Consider the following 18,761-nt stretch of genomic DNA (forward strand, 5'->3'; position numbering starts at 1 on the left):
CCATATTCGATCTTTGGATCTAATATGACTCTGGGGGGAAGGTGTCAGGGTCACGTGATGTAATAACACGCATTTTCTGATGTTGCGAGCAAAAAGCTTGATATTATAGATATGATCATTTTTTTTTGTTTTGGTTTTTTGGACGATGGATGAAAAAAGAATAATAAAATGGTGAATTAGTTTTTGTAGAATTTTGCGTTATTTCTTTTGTAAAAGGTTACGACTGACAAATGAATCTCAAAACACAACGAACACACGTTGTGTGCCAAATGACTTTAAAATACACCGAAAGCAGTAATCCGGAAGTATAGGCTGTATGGAACTTGCAGTGGTCCCTAGTTTAGAAAACATCATCCATAAAAACAAATGCCACACTCCCTTCTTCTTTCCTGGTGGTCCCGCAGTGAACTGATCGTTAAGACACGGTTCGCAGCAGATCACCGAAGTCATGCATCACTGGCTACGGTCAGTGTGCGGGTGGGTGACCACTTGGATCAGTCTGCTTGGGACCGAGGGTGTGCGGTATTTGTCCTCGTTAAACTGTTCTACCGTAAAGTGCTCGACTTCGCGCGCAGGTCGTCGGGCTACCGAAGCGGGGGTGCCATCCCTTCCGCAGAGGATCAAAATTGTGATGGCATGTCTTCGGATCATCCTCCGGGATGTTTCCCAGACCGTCACCAATAGCCCATTGTGCAGCTCTAGTGTGACGTAAAGTAACAACAACAACAGCTTTCTTGGTGATAGTGTTGCCATAGATAGAGAGTATTGCTCTACGTCACTGTAAGCGGCACTTATCTGTAGGCGGAGCTTATTTTTCCTTGCAGATGTAATGGTCCGTATAAACTTCCGGAGCAACCGGAACTTATTTCTTTTCTAGTGTTTTTATTTAGGCTGATTGAATCATTGCTGATATGAATCGCTTAATATGAAAAATTCATTTTTAGGAAAAATACATGAAAGTTAAGGAAGAAATAAAGGTTTCTTGAAGTGGGTTTGCTTTTAAAGTCTCTAAATAACTCAATATAAAGATCTATACGCAAACATTACCTGGAATTATTACAGAATAAAGCTCCTCACTATTTTTTTTTTTTAATGCGGGCTACATTTGCTTCTACTCAGTGATGAAGCCAAGAGTCCATGTTATCCCTCTCCTGAAATTTTGAGTTTTCTGCATATATTTCTTAAAATTTTTCCAAAAATAATTTTTTATCTAATATATACAGTATTCTTATTCTTCAACTTTCAAGATTTCATCAAGCGTAATTTAAAATAAAATTTGGCACTTTCCCTTAATGTAAAGCAAAATTTAAGGCAATATCTAAATAGAGAAACATGACTTTTAACACTAAATAATTCAGATTCGTGTGTGCTATATTTGACAGATGAAAAATAAAGTTACTTTAAACCAGAGGTGTCATTTTGTGTGGCACACAAACTCAATTTAAATTGAAACAAAAATAATTTTTAAAAAAAAATTTTCATGTAAAAGAGTTAGTTAAAATTAAAACAATACAGAAATCACATTAGTGTTTGTATCCTTGTAAGTTTTCTCCTTATTATTTGTAATTGTAAAATTGTTACATTTAAAAAAAAAGTAATGCAATGTAATTTTCTGTTTATTATTTTCTTGCTCATTTAAATATATAAAAATGATGAGCAAAAAATTGTGATTGGCTAAATGTTAGCCATTGTTTAAATTTCACTAGAAACAATTCAATTTTTCAAGATTTTAAAGATAACATCTGTGATATTTGCTAACTTAAAGCTTAATTTGATCTAGAAAAAAAAGTTACTGTACGTGTAATAATTCAATAAACAACATTAACACGTACGGTAGCATTTATTGACTTGATATAAAATTTATATTAATAATTGCCATGTCCAAGATTTTTTACATTAAAAGTGGTGCACAACAGGCTCAGTGTTGAACACCCCTGCGTTAAACAATTAAACTTCCTAAAGAAAAATAAAATAAATACATTTTAAGAAAATTTCATGAAGTAACATCTCTCTCTTTTTTTTTTTTGTTTGCGTGCGGGAATTGAAGATATTGCTTTTATTTAAGAAAGAAAAAAGATATTTCCATTATGAAATTTAATTTTTTGAAGAAAATAAAATTTCTGTTACTAATTGACAAGAAAGCCACATTTTGAACTTCTTTTAATGTCATAGCTAAAAGTTACAAGTTTTAAGCTGTGCATGTTTTCAGAATGCCATGAATAAGTAGTATATTTGCGAGGTAAATATATCTTAACTTAATATTTAGCTGCTAGAGACCAGTGTCTTTTAAAAACATAATTGCATTTCGTATTTTGAACTTTAAAATAATTCTCCAGAAAAAGGATCAGACATTATTATATGACAATTTTTCTTGTCATCATCATTCAACTTGTGATAATAGGAAAAGCTCATTTCGATTTAATAAAACAAATTTTTATTTCCAAACAACAAACATTATGAAGATAAGATTTGTTGTTGTTGTTAATTTACGTCGCACTATAGCTGCACAATGGGCTATTGGCGATGGTCTGGGAAACATCCCGGAGGATGATCCGAAGACATGCCATCACAATTTTGATCCTCTGCGGAGGGGATGGCACCCCCGCTTCGGTAGCCCGACGACCTGCGCGCGAAGTCGAGCACTTTACGGTAGCACAGTTTAACGAGGACCAATACCGCACACCCTAGGTCCCTACGCAGACTGATTCAAGTGGTCACCCACCCGCACACTGAGCGTAGCCAGTGATGCTTGACTTCGGTGATCCACTGCGGGACTTATTAGGATAGGAGAAAACGCCAACAGTTGGAAATCTAATGCAAAACATAATAATAAGAAGACTATAGCGATGTAGCGGAAATTCGCATGAACCGGGGGAAGTTACTTCCGCTTAGCGAGCTGTTTGTTTGTTTATTTAGAAAACGAGGTGAATACAGTTAACCATCCATCCTATCGTATTTGCTGTCTATCTAGCTTCAGTCAGAGCCTTATTAATGGGAATAGAAAGCTATAAGCTTAAGCAAAGATCTCGTCTCACTATACTACACTCATGCCCTTGTCAATCATTCATTCTAAACAATCCGAGCCTCCATGGTCCGAGCTTTTATGTGTATCATCTTAAATAACAATTCTTGCTTTAATATGTGCGAAATATATTCATTGATTTTAGTTTGTGTGCTCTAAGATACTTACACAATGTTTGTTGAAAAGACATCGGCAATGAATGGAGAAATATAAATATAGGCATTAAATGACAAAAAGTGTTTTAAAATAATGTGAAAACGTAATTTCTATAAACTGTTTACCTGTTTCAGATCTTGTTTATATGTCACAGTCTTAAACTTATTCTTGTGAAGCATGTATTCAGTTTTGTATAGAAAAGTCATCTAACTGACCACAATCGGAGTCATACTGATGAAAAATAATGTAACTGATTACAGTCTTGTTGATATTAGTGAAAAACCTTTTTCTTGTAGTATATGTAGTAAGAGATTTTCTTTTTCAATAGTGATCTGACTAAGCATAGAACTTTTCATGCTGGTGTAAGGAATCATTCTTGTAGTATATGTAACAAGAGTTTATAATATATTAGGCACGGGAGTTAACACAATTCATGTTCACACTGGGAAGTAACATTATTCTTGTTGCATATGTAAAGAGAATTTTTCATGCAATAGTAATCTGATAAAACACAGTTAATGTTCATACTAATGAAAAACCTGATTCTTGTAGTAATAAGAGCTTTTCATCTAAGAGTGATCTGATTAAGTATGGTTGTGTTCATACTAGTGTGAAATCTAATTCTTGTAGTATATATAACAAGAGTTTTCCACAAAAAATTCATCTGACTATACACCTTCCTTTTCTCACTGGTGAGGAACCTTTTTCCTGTAGTATATGTTATAAGAGTTTTCCCCATAGAAGTAATCTGACTACACACAGTTATGTTCATACTGGTGTGAAACCTTACACTTGTAGTTTATGTAATAGGAGTTTTTCACAAAAAAGTAATCTAACTAAACACAATCGTGTTCACACTGGTGAGAAACCTTATTCTAGTATATAATAAGAATTTTTTCATGCAAAAGTCATCTGACTAAGAAGAGTTGTGTTCACACTGTTGAGAAACCTTATTCTTGTTTTTTATGTAATATGAGTTTCTCACAAAAAAGTAATCTAACTGAACACAGTCTTGTTCACATTGGTGAGAAACCTTTTTCTTGTAGTATATGCAACAAGAGTTTTTCGGGAAAAAGTTATCTAAATGAACACAGTCGTGTTCACACTGGTGAGAAACCTTATTCTTGTGGTATATGCAACAAGAGTTTTTCGCAAAGAAATCATCTGACTAAACACAGTCGTGTTCACACTGGTGAGAAACCTTATTCTTGTAGTATGTGCAACAAGAGTTTTTTGAAAAAAAGTGATGTGTCTAAACACAGTCGTGTTCATACTGGAGAGAGGCCTTATTCTTGTAGTATATGCAACAAAAGTTTTTCGCAAAAAAGTCCTCTAACTGAACACAGTCGTGTTCACACTGGTGAGAAACCTTATTCTTGTGGTATATGCAACAAGAGTTTTTCGCAAAGAAATCATCTGACTAAACACAGTCGTGTTCACACTGGTGAGAAACCTTATTCTTGTAGTTTATGCAACAAAAGTTTTTCGCAAAAATGTTATCTGACTAAACACAGTCATGTTCACACTGGTGAGAAACCTTATTCTTGTAGTACATGCAAAAAGAGTTTTTCGCAAAAAAGTGATGTGACTAAGCACAGTCGTGTTCACACTGGTGAGAAACCTTATTCTTGTAGTATATGCAACAAAAGTTATTCGCTAAAAAGTTCTCTAACTGAACACAGTCTTGTTCACATTGGTGAGAAACCTTTTTCTTGTAGTATATGCAACAAGAGTTTTTCGCAAAGAAGTTATGTGGCTAAACACAGTCGTGTTCATACTGGAGAGAAGCCTTATTCTTGTAGTATATGCAACAAAAGTTTTTCGCAAAAAATGTCTCTAACTGTACACAGTCGTGTTCACACTGGTGAGAAACCTTATTCTTGTAGTCTATGCAACAAAAGTTTTTTGCAAGAAATTTCTCTAACTGTACACAGTCGTGTTCACACTGGTGAGAAACCTTATTCTTGTAGTCTATGCAACAAAAGTTTTTCGCAAAAATGTCATCTGATTAAACACAGTCGTGTTCACACTGGTGAGAAACCTTATTCTTGTAGTATATGCAATAAGAGTTTTTCGCAAAAAAGTGATGTGACTAAGCACAGTCGTGTTCACACTGGTGAGAAACCTTATTCTTGTAGTGTATGCAACAAAAGTTTTTCGCAAAAATTTCCTCTAGCTGAACACAGTCGTGTTCACACTGGTAAGAAACCTTATTCTTGTTTTATATGCAACAAGAGTTTTTCACGACTAAGATATCTAACTAAACACAGTCGTGTTCACACTGGTGAGAAACCTTATTCTTGTAGTATATGCAACAAAAGTTATTCGCTAAAAAGTTCTCTAACTGTACACAGTCGAGTTCACAATGGTGAGAAACCTTATTCTTAAAGTATATTCAACAAAAGTTTTTTCGCAAATAAGTTATCTGTCTAAACACAGTCTTGTTCACACTGATGCGAATCCTTATTCTTGTGCTACATGTAAAGTGTTTTTCATGCAAAAGTCATCTGACTAAGCACAGTTATGTTTATACTAGTGAAAAACCTTACCTGTGCAGTATATGTTATAAAAGTTTTTCACGTAGAGGTCATCTGACTGAGCACTTTGTGTTCATACTGGAGAGAAGCTTTATTCTTGTTGTATATGTAATAAGTATTTTACTCACAACAGTAATCTGATGAAACACAGCATTGTTCATGCTAGTTAGAAACATGATTCTTGTAATTAATTCTTAACCCCGTATTCACCATTGACACTGACCTAACGCAAAACACCCAGTTCCGAAACCCCCGTTTGGATATATTGACTATTAGTTAAAAAGTGTATTTTTCATTATTTTTTGTCAATCTGTTTCATAACTAGGGTTTTCTTAACTCGCTGCTAACTTGCACTCCGGTGTTAGGTTTACAGCTTTATTAACTGTGATTGTTTTCAATTTTTGCTGCTTTTTAAAACAATTTTTCTATGAAGGGATTAAAAAGAGATTGCATTGAGTAATTAAATTTAAATCACTCTTTTGCTGGACAAATGAAAAAGATGTTAAGTTTTGTTTTCCTAACTCAGTTGTATAGATGAGCAAAAGGATCTAAGTATTATAATTATGAATTTAATATTTTTTTTATAATGGATATCATAAAGCTTCTCACAAATATAGAAATATTACTGAAATTTAATTAAAAATACTTTTATTTTAAACAAGGATCAAGAGGATTATGCTACATCATTCTCATTCTTATTCACCTTTTTAATATTTAACATATTATCAATAACTTAAACCATTGAGAAATTTTTTTCTTTTTTCTAAAAACTTAAAATGAAATTGTATAAAATAAACTTCTCTGCTCAGATAAGCATAAATCAATATATTCCTATCATTCAAACGAAGCTAGAAACGACTATTATTGGACTGCCATCTGCCGATGATAGAGAGGATTACCGTCAGGGATATGATGAGTAATATAAAATTTTTTTTAAAGGCAAATGTCATAATATGAACAAATGTTTCAAAACTTTTAAAGAAATCATAAATTAAAAAATTTTATTATTTAAATAATTGTAAATAAAAATATATCAGTTGTATATGCACCAGATGTCATAAAGCCATATATTTAAAAAAAATGTTAAGTAAAGACGGCATATTAACTTCATGTAATATTAAGCAATTAATCTCTCCCAAATGATTAAACTTTTACCAAATATTCAGCTGATTATTAGATAGTTATAAAATTATAAATGGTTATTAAAGTTATTTGATGCAGATTATTGTGTAGTTAAAATGTTACCTCGCATCAGGATTTGTATTGATTACGTAATATTTATTTCAGCATAATTTTTATTATATGTTTTAAATAATGTTATTATTATATATTAAAAATAATGTAAAATAATGTTTTTTAGTTCTATTAATAGTTTTGTTCTATATATAAAAAAATTTAAAATGTCATTTGCTATCTTAATATCTAAATATTGCACATTATTTTGCCTGTTCATCTCTAAACTATAATTTATTTTTGGGCAAGATCTATCATCCAGACATATATCATTCAGATCTATAATAATTTTATAAATTGTATTCTCTTTTAAATTTTATATTTCTTTGAAGCATCGGTTTTTTTTTCATTGAAAAATATAGATAAAAGCTAGTTAAATTATTTAGAATCTTATTATTTACACTATTCATTTGAATTATTACTATGGACACAATCTGAGTTATCTACATTTTTTTTCCGATTGAAAAATTATTTAAGTGCAGCAATGACTGCTAATAATAATTTGAGAAATATACATAATATCATCTATAGAATATATTAACCCCGGAAAATTTAGTTTTCATTTTATTAATAAGCATTTATTTGATATAAATTAATTATAGTTAAATCTAGTAATAAATTGACCTCACTGAACATCAAAAGTGCTAATTTTGAAAATATAAACAAATGAAAATTCGCCAACTACTCACCTACAATTACTTGAACCGGGATAATCTTCAGGTTTTAGTTAGTTAACTCTGGATCCAACTGACACGCAGTTACGTACATGGTGAGAAGAAATTTTGGAATCTAACCTGGATTTGCTCTCATAAAACCTGTGGGTTAGTTTCCATAGTGAATACGGTGTCAAGGAAAATCTCTGTTAAGGATTTTTATGTTTAATGTTCTGTTTATACTGCTGACTGACTTTATTCTTTTTGTAAGTTTATACAGATAATGTTTAAATGACCTGTTCACAATAATTTTCATTTTAGTTTTTAATCTCATTGTGTACCTTTATTTAACAATTTTTATAGAAAAGTGTTTTCACTGTCTAGTCCAGAGTTTTTAATATCAAATCTGTTTGTGAAGAAGAAGAAGAATATTTTTTTTTCTTTCAATTCAGTTGGGCTGAACTGATGTTTTCAGAATAATGCTTGCATATTATACTATCAAAATAAAAGATTTTTTATAAAAATTATTTTGATAAAATTTTATTTGTATTTGATACAACTTAAAATTGTCTAACATAAAAGTTATATCTTCTTATCAGAATGTTTTATACAATGTCTTAAAACTGTAATTAAAATTCATTTTTTGATGTTTTTAAGATGAATTAAGAAATATATGATTTAAAATAAATAAAATATCAGAATCAATAATACATTATTTAGTTTTAAGCATATAAAATTTTATTTTATCATTTTTTTAATTTTAAAATCCATATTAAAGCAATGTAGAATTGAACTAGCAAAAAATAGCCATGATATCATTCAATATCATAACAATAGGCTATAGGTAGGATACGACATCCCTTATATTTTTTTTTAAAAAAAAGGGTTTCCAATTTAAAATTTATTCTCTCCCAAATTCCGGAGTCTACATTTTAAAGACTAAAAGTTGATGAATGGTAAATTTCTTTTAAGTGTTTACCATAATATTTTTAGTTCCTTGTAATATTATTGAAACGTAATTATATGCCCATTTATATATAGACTTTTGAACATAAAATTTAGTACAGCAAATACTTGCTTCTGTGTTAAATAATAATTTAGGGATTCTTGTAATTTAATCAATCGATTCAAGTTATACCAACAAACACTAAATACACGAGGTAAAATTTTATGAAGTACTATGATCCGCAATGATTGTCATAAATACGGGGATTCTCATAAGTAGGAAATAAATGGTAAAAAAAATATTTAAGAATTCATTTTAACGCTATAACAGTTATTATAACATTACAGGGTTTTCTTAATTGAAATTGGTCGAAAAAGTTTAATTGGTTACATAGCTTTTAATGAATATCTCGTATTTTAACATATTCATTAATTTAAAAAAAGAGTGCTTTCAGGGAAAAAAATTATTTAAAAAAAAAATAAATAACCCTACTACTACACTACTAGCTATTAAATTTGCTACACCATAAAAGCGACACACCACGAACGTTAAATTTGCAGGACGGAAGAAGCATGTTGTGGTAAGCAAATAATTAACTTATCAGCGCATTCCTGCAATGCTGGCGGTGGTATCGACAACTACAATGTGTATAAAAGAGATTTGACAGTAAGTTTCCCATGCAGAAGTTGAATTTGAGCGTTGTTCTTGGGTAAAAGATTTGTTATGCCTCGTGTAAGAAGGAAAAATGCCTACCAGTTTGTCTCCTGAGTTTGATCGAGGTCATATTGGGGCCTACCGGTATTGCGGTTTATCATATCGAAGTATTACTACTCGCTTTGGTTGAGATCCCATGACTGTTGGCAGAATATGGAATCGATGGGTTCATGACGGTCATATGGAACGCCGTGCAGGATCTCGGCTCCCTCCCGATCACTACCAGCCGAGAAGACGCATGTTATCCAGATGATCTTAAGGAATCGTACTGCTACATCGCAAACCCTGAGTCAAGAAATGTGGTCATTTGTAAGACAACGAGTGTTTGCACGAACAATTTGATGTTTGCAGCAGCCTGGACAGTCAGTTCGGCTACCCTTGACGCTGCATCGCATGGTGTGATCAACGACGAACCTGGACGCAGGAATGGCAAGTCGTCGTCTTTTCAGGCGAATCCATGTTTTGTATACAGTGTCATGATATCCGCATCCGTGTTTGGTGACATCGTGGAGAACGCCTATTGGCAGGATTTTCACGACATCGTCACATTGGCCCATCACCTGGAGTAATGGTATGGGGTGACATTGGATACACGTCTCGATCACCTCTTTTCTCGCATTGGCGGCACTTGTTTGCATTGCCACATTATCGGCACAACAGCAGCCGTTACATTTCTGATCTGTTAGGGCCAGTTGCTCTCCCTTATCTTCGAGGCCTCCAAAACGCTACGTTTCAGCAGGACAATGCACGACCGCATGAAGCCCGCATTGTCCAGACTTTCATTGACACAGAACATGTTCTCCTGATCTCTCAGCAATTGAAAGCGTCTGGCCAATGGTTGCCGAACGTCTGGCACGCCACCATTCGTCAGTGATTACGGTCGATAAATTGTGCCATAATGTTGAAGCTGCATGGAATGCTGTACTCGTTCATGCTATCCCATCTCTGTTCGAATGGTTGCCCAGGTGAATAACTGCTGTTATTGCTGCCAGGGGAGGCTGATCAGAGTACTGATTCCTCAGGATCTATACATCTAAATATCCTGAAAATTTAATCACTCGTTCTTCCAACTATAATATATGTGCCCAATAAATATCATTCTGTTATTTGCATTTCTTTCTGGTGTAACAATTTTAATGTCCAGTAGTGTAGAAGTAAGAAAACTATTTCTTGCATAAGCCTTATGCTGAAAATGTCTGAAACAACCCGCTTAGAATGTTTTTAACACTTTTGTAAATCTATAATTATATGAAATAGAAATGAAGCTTTTGAATATAAATAATATCATTAACTTGAAACCATTACATCTTAAAACATGACTTTTTTTTAAACCTAAGCATGAGCTTTAAATCATAATTTTCAAAATGCTGGAAAAGTGTTTTTTTTTCTTTCTTTCTTTTTTTTTCTTTGTTTTTTTTAATGCAGGAGAAAAGAAAAAGATTCAATAATTTTTTAAATAAATCAATTAGATTTCAGAACAAAATTATTAAATAATGAAAATTGGCCTGTTCATTCACATTTACGTGCTGTTATATAAAATACGATATTAAACACTGAAATAAAAATTATCTAAAAAATTGGAAATCGAAAAATTTATTTAAATTTGCTGATTTTTGTTACTTTTTCTCTTCATACTTTACAATTCAACACAATTAACGTAAGGTTTGAAATAATATTAAAGCATAAACATGCATTATTTGACAAAATATTTTACTCACTAATCTAGTATAAAAACATTTAAATGCGAAATGTTATCGAAAATATTTATGACCGTTTCGATCTCGTGAATATCCAAAATGTACTTACACTGCTCAAAACTATTAAATGATATTGTATAAAATAACGGTATAAGCAAATTTTCTTGTGTGCGGAGGAAGAGAGTCACAAATTTTCCTTATTTTCTAACTCTGAAGTATGCAAATTTTGAGTTTGCCGTCGAAGATGACGATTTAACGGCAGCGAATTTGATTCGACTTTCATGTAAGAGAAAGCGGAAAAAGATGATCGACATTCAGTAAGCGCTTTGTTTCGATGAGTGCGATGCCTCTACAAAGTCATTTGACGGAATCGGAAGCTTGAAGAGTTGTTGGCCGGTTAAAGGGTCATCAAACACAAGCCGAAGTAGCAGAAGCCACTGGAGTTTCACAAAGTGTGATTTGCAAAATCTGGCAAGGGTATAGAAATACGTACTAGAGCTGCACATTAGGTTATTGGCGACGGTCTGGGAAACATCCCTGAGGATGATCCGAAGACATGCCATCACAATTTCGATCCTCTGCAGAGGGGATGGCACCCCAGCTTCGGTAGCCCTACGACCTGCACGCGAAGTCGAGCACTTTACGGTAGCGAATTACGGCACTTTACGGTTTAACGAATATCAGTGAGTTTTAAGTATCAGTATATTTACTTGATTTTCCAACAACGTTGTTAGCATTTATCTGCATACCTTTTAAATCAAGAAGCAAATTGGAAAGTATATATAAAGATAACATTTGTTTTAAAAATTTTGGTTGAGCACATTGGATCAGTATCTGCGATCCTGAGAAGTTAGACCGACGGTTTCCTTATGCTGTTCCGAGGAACTCAAGGTCTCCTTTAAAGGGGTTTCGCGAGTTGGTACTTTTTATAAACAGAACTAACTCATTAGTATTATTTTTAAGATCCAATCTATAATTCATAATTTATTTAAAATCTTTCCGTTGCCTTTGGCCTTAGTTTTTAAAAGAAAATATAATATTTCTAACAATATATTGAACAAATTATGACAAGAACAAGCAAGTATGCACAGGCAAGTATTTATAAAGTATGGCATTAGTATTCCAGAGTATGCCTTTGAAAACAAAATAACTTTTATCTTAAATAAAGAAATACGTTTCCCTAATAACCATTTTCAACTTTTATAGCAGCTCTTTTGAAGTTTCCATTTCGAAATAAACTATAATTTTTCATTTTCAGTTCATGTATATACATTACCGTATACGACAGAAATCAAGAGAATGTCAACAGTCCCGTAGTCGTTTTGGTGAATGTTCGAAATATTTGTTATGTTTGATTTGATATTAATTTATTCGTTGATATTATATTTATTCGATATTTTAATATCTTCTGAGAATAGATCAGGAGAAACATCAGTGTTTGGAGTACCGGTTAATAGCATATTGGGCAGTGGCACTTGACCGGTGGAAGTCAACAGCAACCGATTTCGGTCATTTACAGCAACATATATATCAATGGTCATTCAAAACAATTTTGCCCCAATCCACGCTTTGCAGGGTTTAGACACAACAAAGTCTAGACCTAATTTATAGTTTGGACATTTACCAAAGCGGCTATGTGATTGTCAACATTCACTAGCGGACGTCAACAATCACCAATTTGGATCATTCACTATAACATATATACATCAATGATAAATTCATAACTGGTCTAGATATAGTACAAGGACTGCGAATTGAACTTGTTGTTGTTGTTGACGTATGCCAATTTGGCAGAGGGGTTTCGATTGTTCTTGTTTTCCAGTGGCGCCATCTATGGCCAAGGATTCGACTTCTGCCACGCTCATACGTCACACCCGTTTATAGGGTGGACCCATTCATACATCCACTCATTCATCTGCAGATCGTAATTTAGACCTGAATCACAGAACGATCAATCTCCAATCCAGTACCCCCAGAGGTATTGATTTGTTATGGGAACATGGAGGACTTTGAGACTCGACAGATTTAACGTGCATCAGTCACCATTTTACTCAAAATTGAAGATTATTAATAAAACAGTTAAAAATCTTCAAATCTCTAATTAAATATTAAAAAATAGTTTTTCTATTGGTTGTATAACGTACATAATTACTTTAATAAATTTCATTTATAAAATCGGAGTTCCGACGAAAGAGAATTAATTACTTGGGGTTCTGTACTCGGGGAAAAAAATGGGAACCACTGTCTTACACTATTAAGCCCTTAGCTTGAGCGCTCGAGTTAATTCGAGCGAGCTAAACAGGCCAAACTGTGCACACTCGAGATAATTCGAGCGGCGTTGAATTTTATGCTGCTATAGTTTTTCACACTCGAATATAATCGAGAATTGAAAATAACAATGTGAAAGCTAAGAAACAAATCGTTTTATTGATATTTATCATTTACATAGGATTGTAAGCTATAACACTTATTTATTCAAGAATAAAATATAGCCTTTTTCCATGGAAGAAAAACGCAGTGTATCAAAATTGTCCACCAAAAGAAAACTTGAACCAAGCCATGACAATGTTCTAAAATATGTTTTTTTACATAAAAACATGTGATTTTTTTGGCCGGTATTTTTCAAAACATCTGTGCGTTACGGGGTTGAAAGGACATTTTTGCAATGGAATAATTAAAAAAAAATATATTGATGCTCTATCCCCAGTTTGTTAGAAGACTGGATAAAATTGAGTGCTTGCATATCGTTAAAAGAACAACCTTTTCACCCATCAATCTTTATTTTTTCTTTTTCAAAAATATTTTTCTCTTATAACGGATGGAGGAAAAAAAATCGCCAATGATTTATAAAATCATTATCGCGAACAATTAATTCCGTTTTGCACTTCGAATCAGAATTAGTTTAAGTTGTCCGTGTTCTTGATGATTCCAAAAAATGACTTACAAAACACGCAATGATCTATTCTGAGGTGTGATCAAAATTCACAGTTCTATTTTCAGTAATATAAAATACTAGCTTCATCTATAAAACTTAAAACAATCAAAGGTACAAAATGGCGTAAATATAAACATAATTATTGTTAAAAAATGAATAAATATAAACTCAAAGCCATTTTGTTTCTTCTCCACAAAAAAAAAGAACAAACAATCTCAAAAAAGCAAAAACGTTACTATAGAAACTTTATTTTATGAACTCATAGTAAAAAATTAAGCTGACGATGATTCTGAACACAATTAAATTTTTTTAATTTGTTCCTCTATTTCACAATTATTTGTAAAACATGATAATAGTTACTTAACCGCTGACTATAAGTTGATGTTCCTTTAATGGTTTCTTATTATTGGAAACACCAGTTTTTATTGGAGGTAACTTATCTTTCCTCGGAGGCAATGTTTTCTTGCACTGTTTCTTGAATTTCTGACTCATGTTCCACGTCTTCAAGAATGGAAGAATCGCAGACATTCTCACCTGTTGAATTTTTCCTTAAATAGAAACAGCAATCTCTCTTCAACTGTGTTATCTGATACTTAGCCTGCTGCATAATAGGGCTTCAGTACTACGTCTCATTCTAGATCATTGATTAATATAGATTCCTGGTGCAAATACTACAATAGTAGAGACAAAGCGTAATTGTGTACGTCGCCAATATCAACTACGACATTTCTTTCTAACATAGCGTTGAGAACTGCAGATCTCGCGCAAAGAATGGCTTTATATATATATGGTCTGAACTCGTAAAGATTTCCTAAATTTTCTTTATTTTAGAACACCATACTTACTTTTAATATAAAGCAAAAGTGCATACAAAATGCTTCAAAAATTTCATTTATTTCTAAGTTGCTTTTAAAATTTCGACATACATTATTTTACATGCGAAAAAATAATTTAATTGAAATGTACCATAAAAAAAGTAAAACCTTTATTTTCTGAGTATATTTTGCATGAAGTATTTTGCGTTCTTTTGCAAAGTGTTCTAGGTGTTAATGGCTCAGAAGAAAGAGAAATTGTTTCAAGATAGAATCCATTGCTGAGCAATTGTTCTGTTCCAATGCATCTGATTGCATTTTATACAAACTTTCCCAAATTATTTCATTACCTAAAGATCAAACGTTAGTACTTAACGTCAAGTACTTAATATTGATAAGGAAAATAGGATAGAAACTTTATCTGAAAAATTGCAATAAAAATTAATAAAATTTAAAAATGTAGAATTTTCAGTTGGTAAATATTATCGCAAATTGATGCTTACACACTGTTTTTATACTTCATAAGTGCAAAACATTATCTCAGCAGATTTTTATGAAATATTTTAAGCACACAAAAGAATACAAGTTATTTTATTTATTTATTGTACTAAGATACTGTAATCAAATAAGTACTACTTGTCTTGTTGCCGCATTGGGTATGAATTTTTACTTTCATAAAAGTTTTTTAAGTACGAAGCTATAATAAATTAAAGAAGTCAAAATAACTATTGGTTATCTGAACAATTTAAAGCTTTATTTAATAAAATAGTTGTCACAATTATCCATTTTTCTTCAGATGGAAGATTTCACACTTTTGGTAAGACTTCAACTTAAATACACTTCTCCTAAATTTATAATCTCAAATAAATTTATTAATAAGCGTACAAACAATAATTTTAGATGCAAATAACATATATAAATAAGAATTTTGCTCAAAAGAATTCTTTCCTTGATTAAATGGCTTCAAAAATAATTACTTAGTAGTAGTAGTTTTTTCTAAGTTTAACATAATTCACTCAATAATTATTTATGAAAATCTATTTTATGAATTTTTAATGTTATATTTCACATGCTAAAAGAAACTAGTTTACAAGAAAATATAAAATTAATAGATTTTACTTAAGTTTTCAGAAGAGAAAAAACAATTTAAACAGTAAAAAAAAAAGTTTTCTCCACAAATTAAGTGCAAAGTTGAAAATAAAACAAAAACTCAGAATAATATTTACCATTTATTAAGAATATGAACAATAATTTTAATTAGGCCTCTAAAATATTACTTACAGGTTTATTAGTAATTTTTTTAAAATTAATTAAAACAATACATTTAAAAAAAACTTTAAAGTTAATTGTTCTCGCTTTAATACAGAAATTTTGAACTGCAATTTTTTTTTGCTTACACCTGTGAAAAGTAATGTGGCTTACAGAATTTCATAGCATAGATTTTCTAGTTTAATAAATTTCCAGCATTGGAAAAAAAAGTTTCATATACGTAACATAAGTAAGTATAAACCTTAATAATTACATTTTAATTGACGAAACTCGCCTCTGAAAATTTTTGAAATCATAGCTGCCAACATGGATAGGAAAAAATCCAGCAGATTTCACGAAATAATATAAATTTCATGATAATTATTGCAGAATGTACTAAATATTTTACACAAAGGGAATTTTAGAGATTTTTCTAGCCATCAAAATAGAATATCTGCAATGTTTTTCAGTTAAGATTGACATTAAACATACTTGAAATTTTTTGCATTATGTTTACTCATAATTTTGAATATTGACAGGAATTTAATTTGTCAAAGATATTTAAAAGATTTTTTTAAATTTATTTAAAAAGAAAATTCTGAATAAACCGAGCATTTTAGAAGAAAAAAAGTTTTGACCTGATTTCTAAAAATGAGGTTCGCTTCATTATGTATTAATAAACTAAACTAAACTCAGTGGCGAGACAGCTCATAGAGGGCTAAGGCCTACTGTGCCCATCTCAGTTTTCTTGACCTTGGGCTCTGGGATGCAGGAGCAGATGTTCCGGTTAGGTGGTCAGCCGAACGCGGAACCCACAGTGTTTAATTCCCAAGCATGCTTGGTACTCATTTATAGACCCACTGAAGGGATGAAAGGCTGAGTCAACCTTGCCCGGCCCGAGGATCGAACCATAGACCTGTGGCATGACAGCGCGAATCACTACCGCTCAGCCACCGGGCGTCATGTATTAATAATACCTATTTAAATCATAGAGTTGAAATAGTAGGTAGAGGAACCAAGTTCGCTTTATTCCTTCCGAAAAGACACGCCACAGATAGCAAGCAAAGAGTTACAATCACATGATGGAAAGAGTGCAATACTTGGCGCAGTATCACAAATGTTGGCGCACAAAATTTTTTTAAACAGCTTTGTTTCGATATTACCGATGCGCAAATAATCGCACCATTTGAACGAGAGAAAAAAAAAAATTCGTTAATCACATTTATTTATATTATTAAATGGATTCTTAAAACATAAGGTGCTTTTTTTTCTTAACAAATAATTTTTAATTAAAGTGCTGCCTTAATTAAAAAAATATAAGTAGTTCTCGTCTTTACCCTTAACACTATTTCTTAAAATTTATTCATTATATAAAAATAAAAAACGATATTCTGCATCACTTATATTTATTACTATATTCAGAAAAAAAATTTGTAAATGTTTTTATTACTCAGACCTATTTTTAAAAAAAAGTTAACAATATATATTGTAATAACCATTATTACATTTAGCTATTGTTATTTTTTTTAAAAAAATAATAAGATTTTTTTTACACCTACCAGGGCTTAAAATGTGAATTTGAAAATAATGCCTTTCTTTTTTAATAAAACATAAGTTCGTTTAAAAAATAAATTTAATCCTTACGTTTTAAAAATTTTATCACTGTTAGATAAAACAAATTGTAAAATTAAACAGATTGTCTGAAAAAAGTTCAATGCTTAGAAATAACGTTAATGTTGCCACACTTTTATCATTTTTATTTATGCTCACCAAGAGACTGCTCGAGAGGTAATATTAAATTTCGGGAAAAATAGCTTCAAAGGAAAATAAAACCCGTTTTTAGTAGAATAGATTAGTTAGAAAACATATTTTTGATTAAATTTAATTACGCTTAGAATTTTATTTATATATTGAATACATTAAATTATTTATACAATAAAGATTATTTACATTATTAATTTAGAATTTTGACTTCTTTTTTTCCTGACACTTAAAATAGATATTTTCAAAACTAAACTACTGTTGCATTTTAACTTAATACTCAACAATTTGTCTAAATATGAAATAAAATATTTATTCTAATATAAAAGTTTTCAGCGCCGAATAGAGAAAAATATAAGATTAAAAGCATTAAACTAATAAAAGAAAATAATAAAAGAGTTTAATTAGAAATTTTACTTTGTATTTCATGTACAATCTTATTCCATAAATTACAAGGAAAATTGAATTGTACACGTAAAGTGACTAGTAGTAAATAACTTACTTTTATTGTGATAGAAATTGCAATTTATGCAACTTTTTATGAGGTAAATTTATGCAACTATTATAGGTCAATTTATATTTAATAATTTTTTTATTGAGGATTATATATTTAATAATTTTTATACAGAAAACCAGTAACTTAAAAAGTAACAGTTAAAAATATTTTATTTTACAAATAAAAAAACCATAATCATTTTATGGACCTTAAGAAAATTACAATGCCCCTCCATAAAAAATGTAATTTTCTTAAAAATAGTAGGCGCATTTAAAACTATATCTTTTAGCCAGCTAGCAAATAAAATATATACAATCTATACAAAGGTAAACACAGTTGAAATTTAAAGGTTCACGATGTTAAATCTTTTCACCACAGCTAGCTGTTAGCCTTGGCCGTCTGAACAGTTTATTCCATACCAATCCATCACATGCGCTAATTTATTGCACTAATTTACTCCTATACAACTTAGCCACTTCTATGTTATGTTTTCTAAATTTGTTGCACTAAATCAAACTAATTCTACGCTTTAATATACTAGTAAAATGAAG

General features: G+C 31.3%; 1 protein-coding gene across 1 annotated transcript; it reads left to right on the forward strand.

The window, feature by feature from the left end:
• The first annotated feature begins 3,068 nt into the window (after nt 1–3,068).
• LOC147807656 (uncharacterized) lies at nt 3,069–8,139 on the forward strand. Its single transcript, XM_087165483.1, has one exon. The coding sequence runs from the start codon at nt 4,151–4,153 to the stop codon at nt 5,564–5,566; it is 1,416 nt and encodes a 471-aa protein (XP_087021609.1). The 5' UTR covers nt 3,069–4,150; the 3' UTR covers nt 5,567–8,139.
• The last annotated feature ends 10,622 nt before the right edge of the window (nt 8,140–18,761 follow it).

Source organism: Parasteatoda tepidariorum, chromosome 6, assembly GCF_982258835.1.
Source record: "Parasteatoda tepidariorum strain Cologne lab strain chromosome 6, Ptep-v5.0, whole genome shotgun sequence".
NCBI lineage: Eukaryota > Metazoa > Arthropoda > Arachnida > Araneae > Theridiidae > Parasteatoda > Parasteatoda tepidariorum.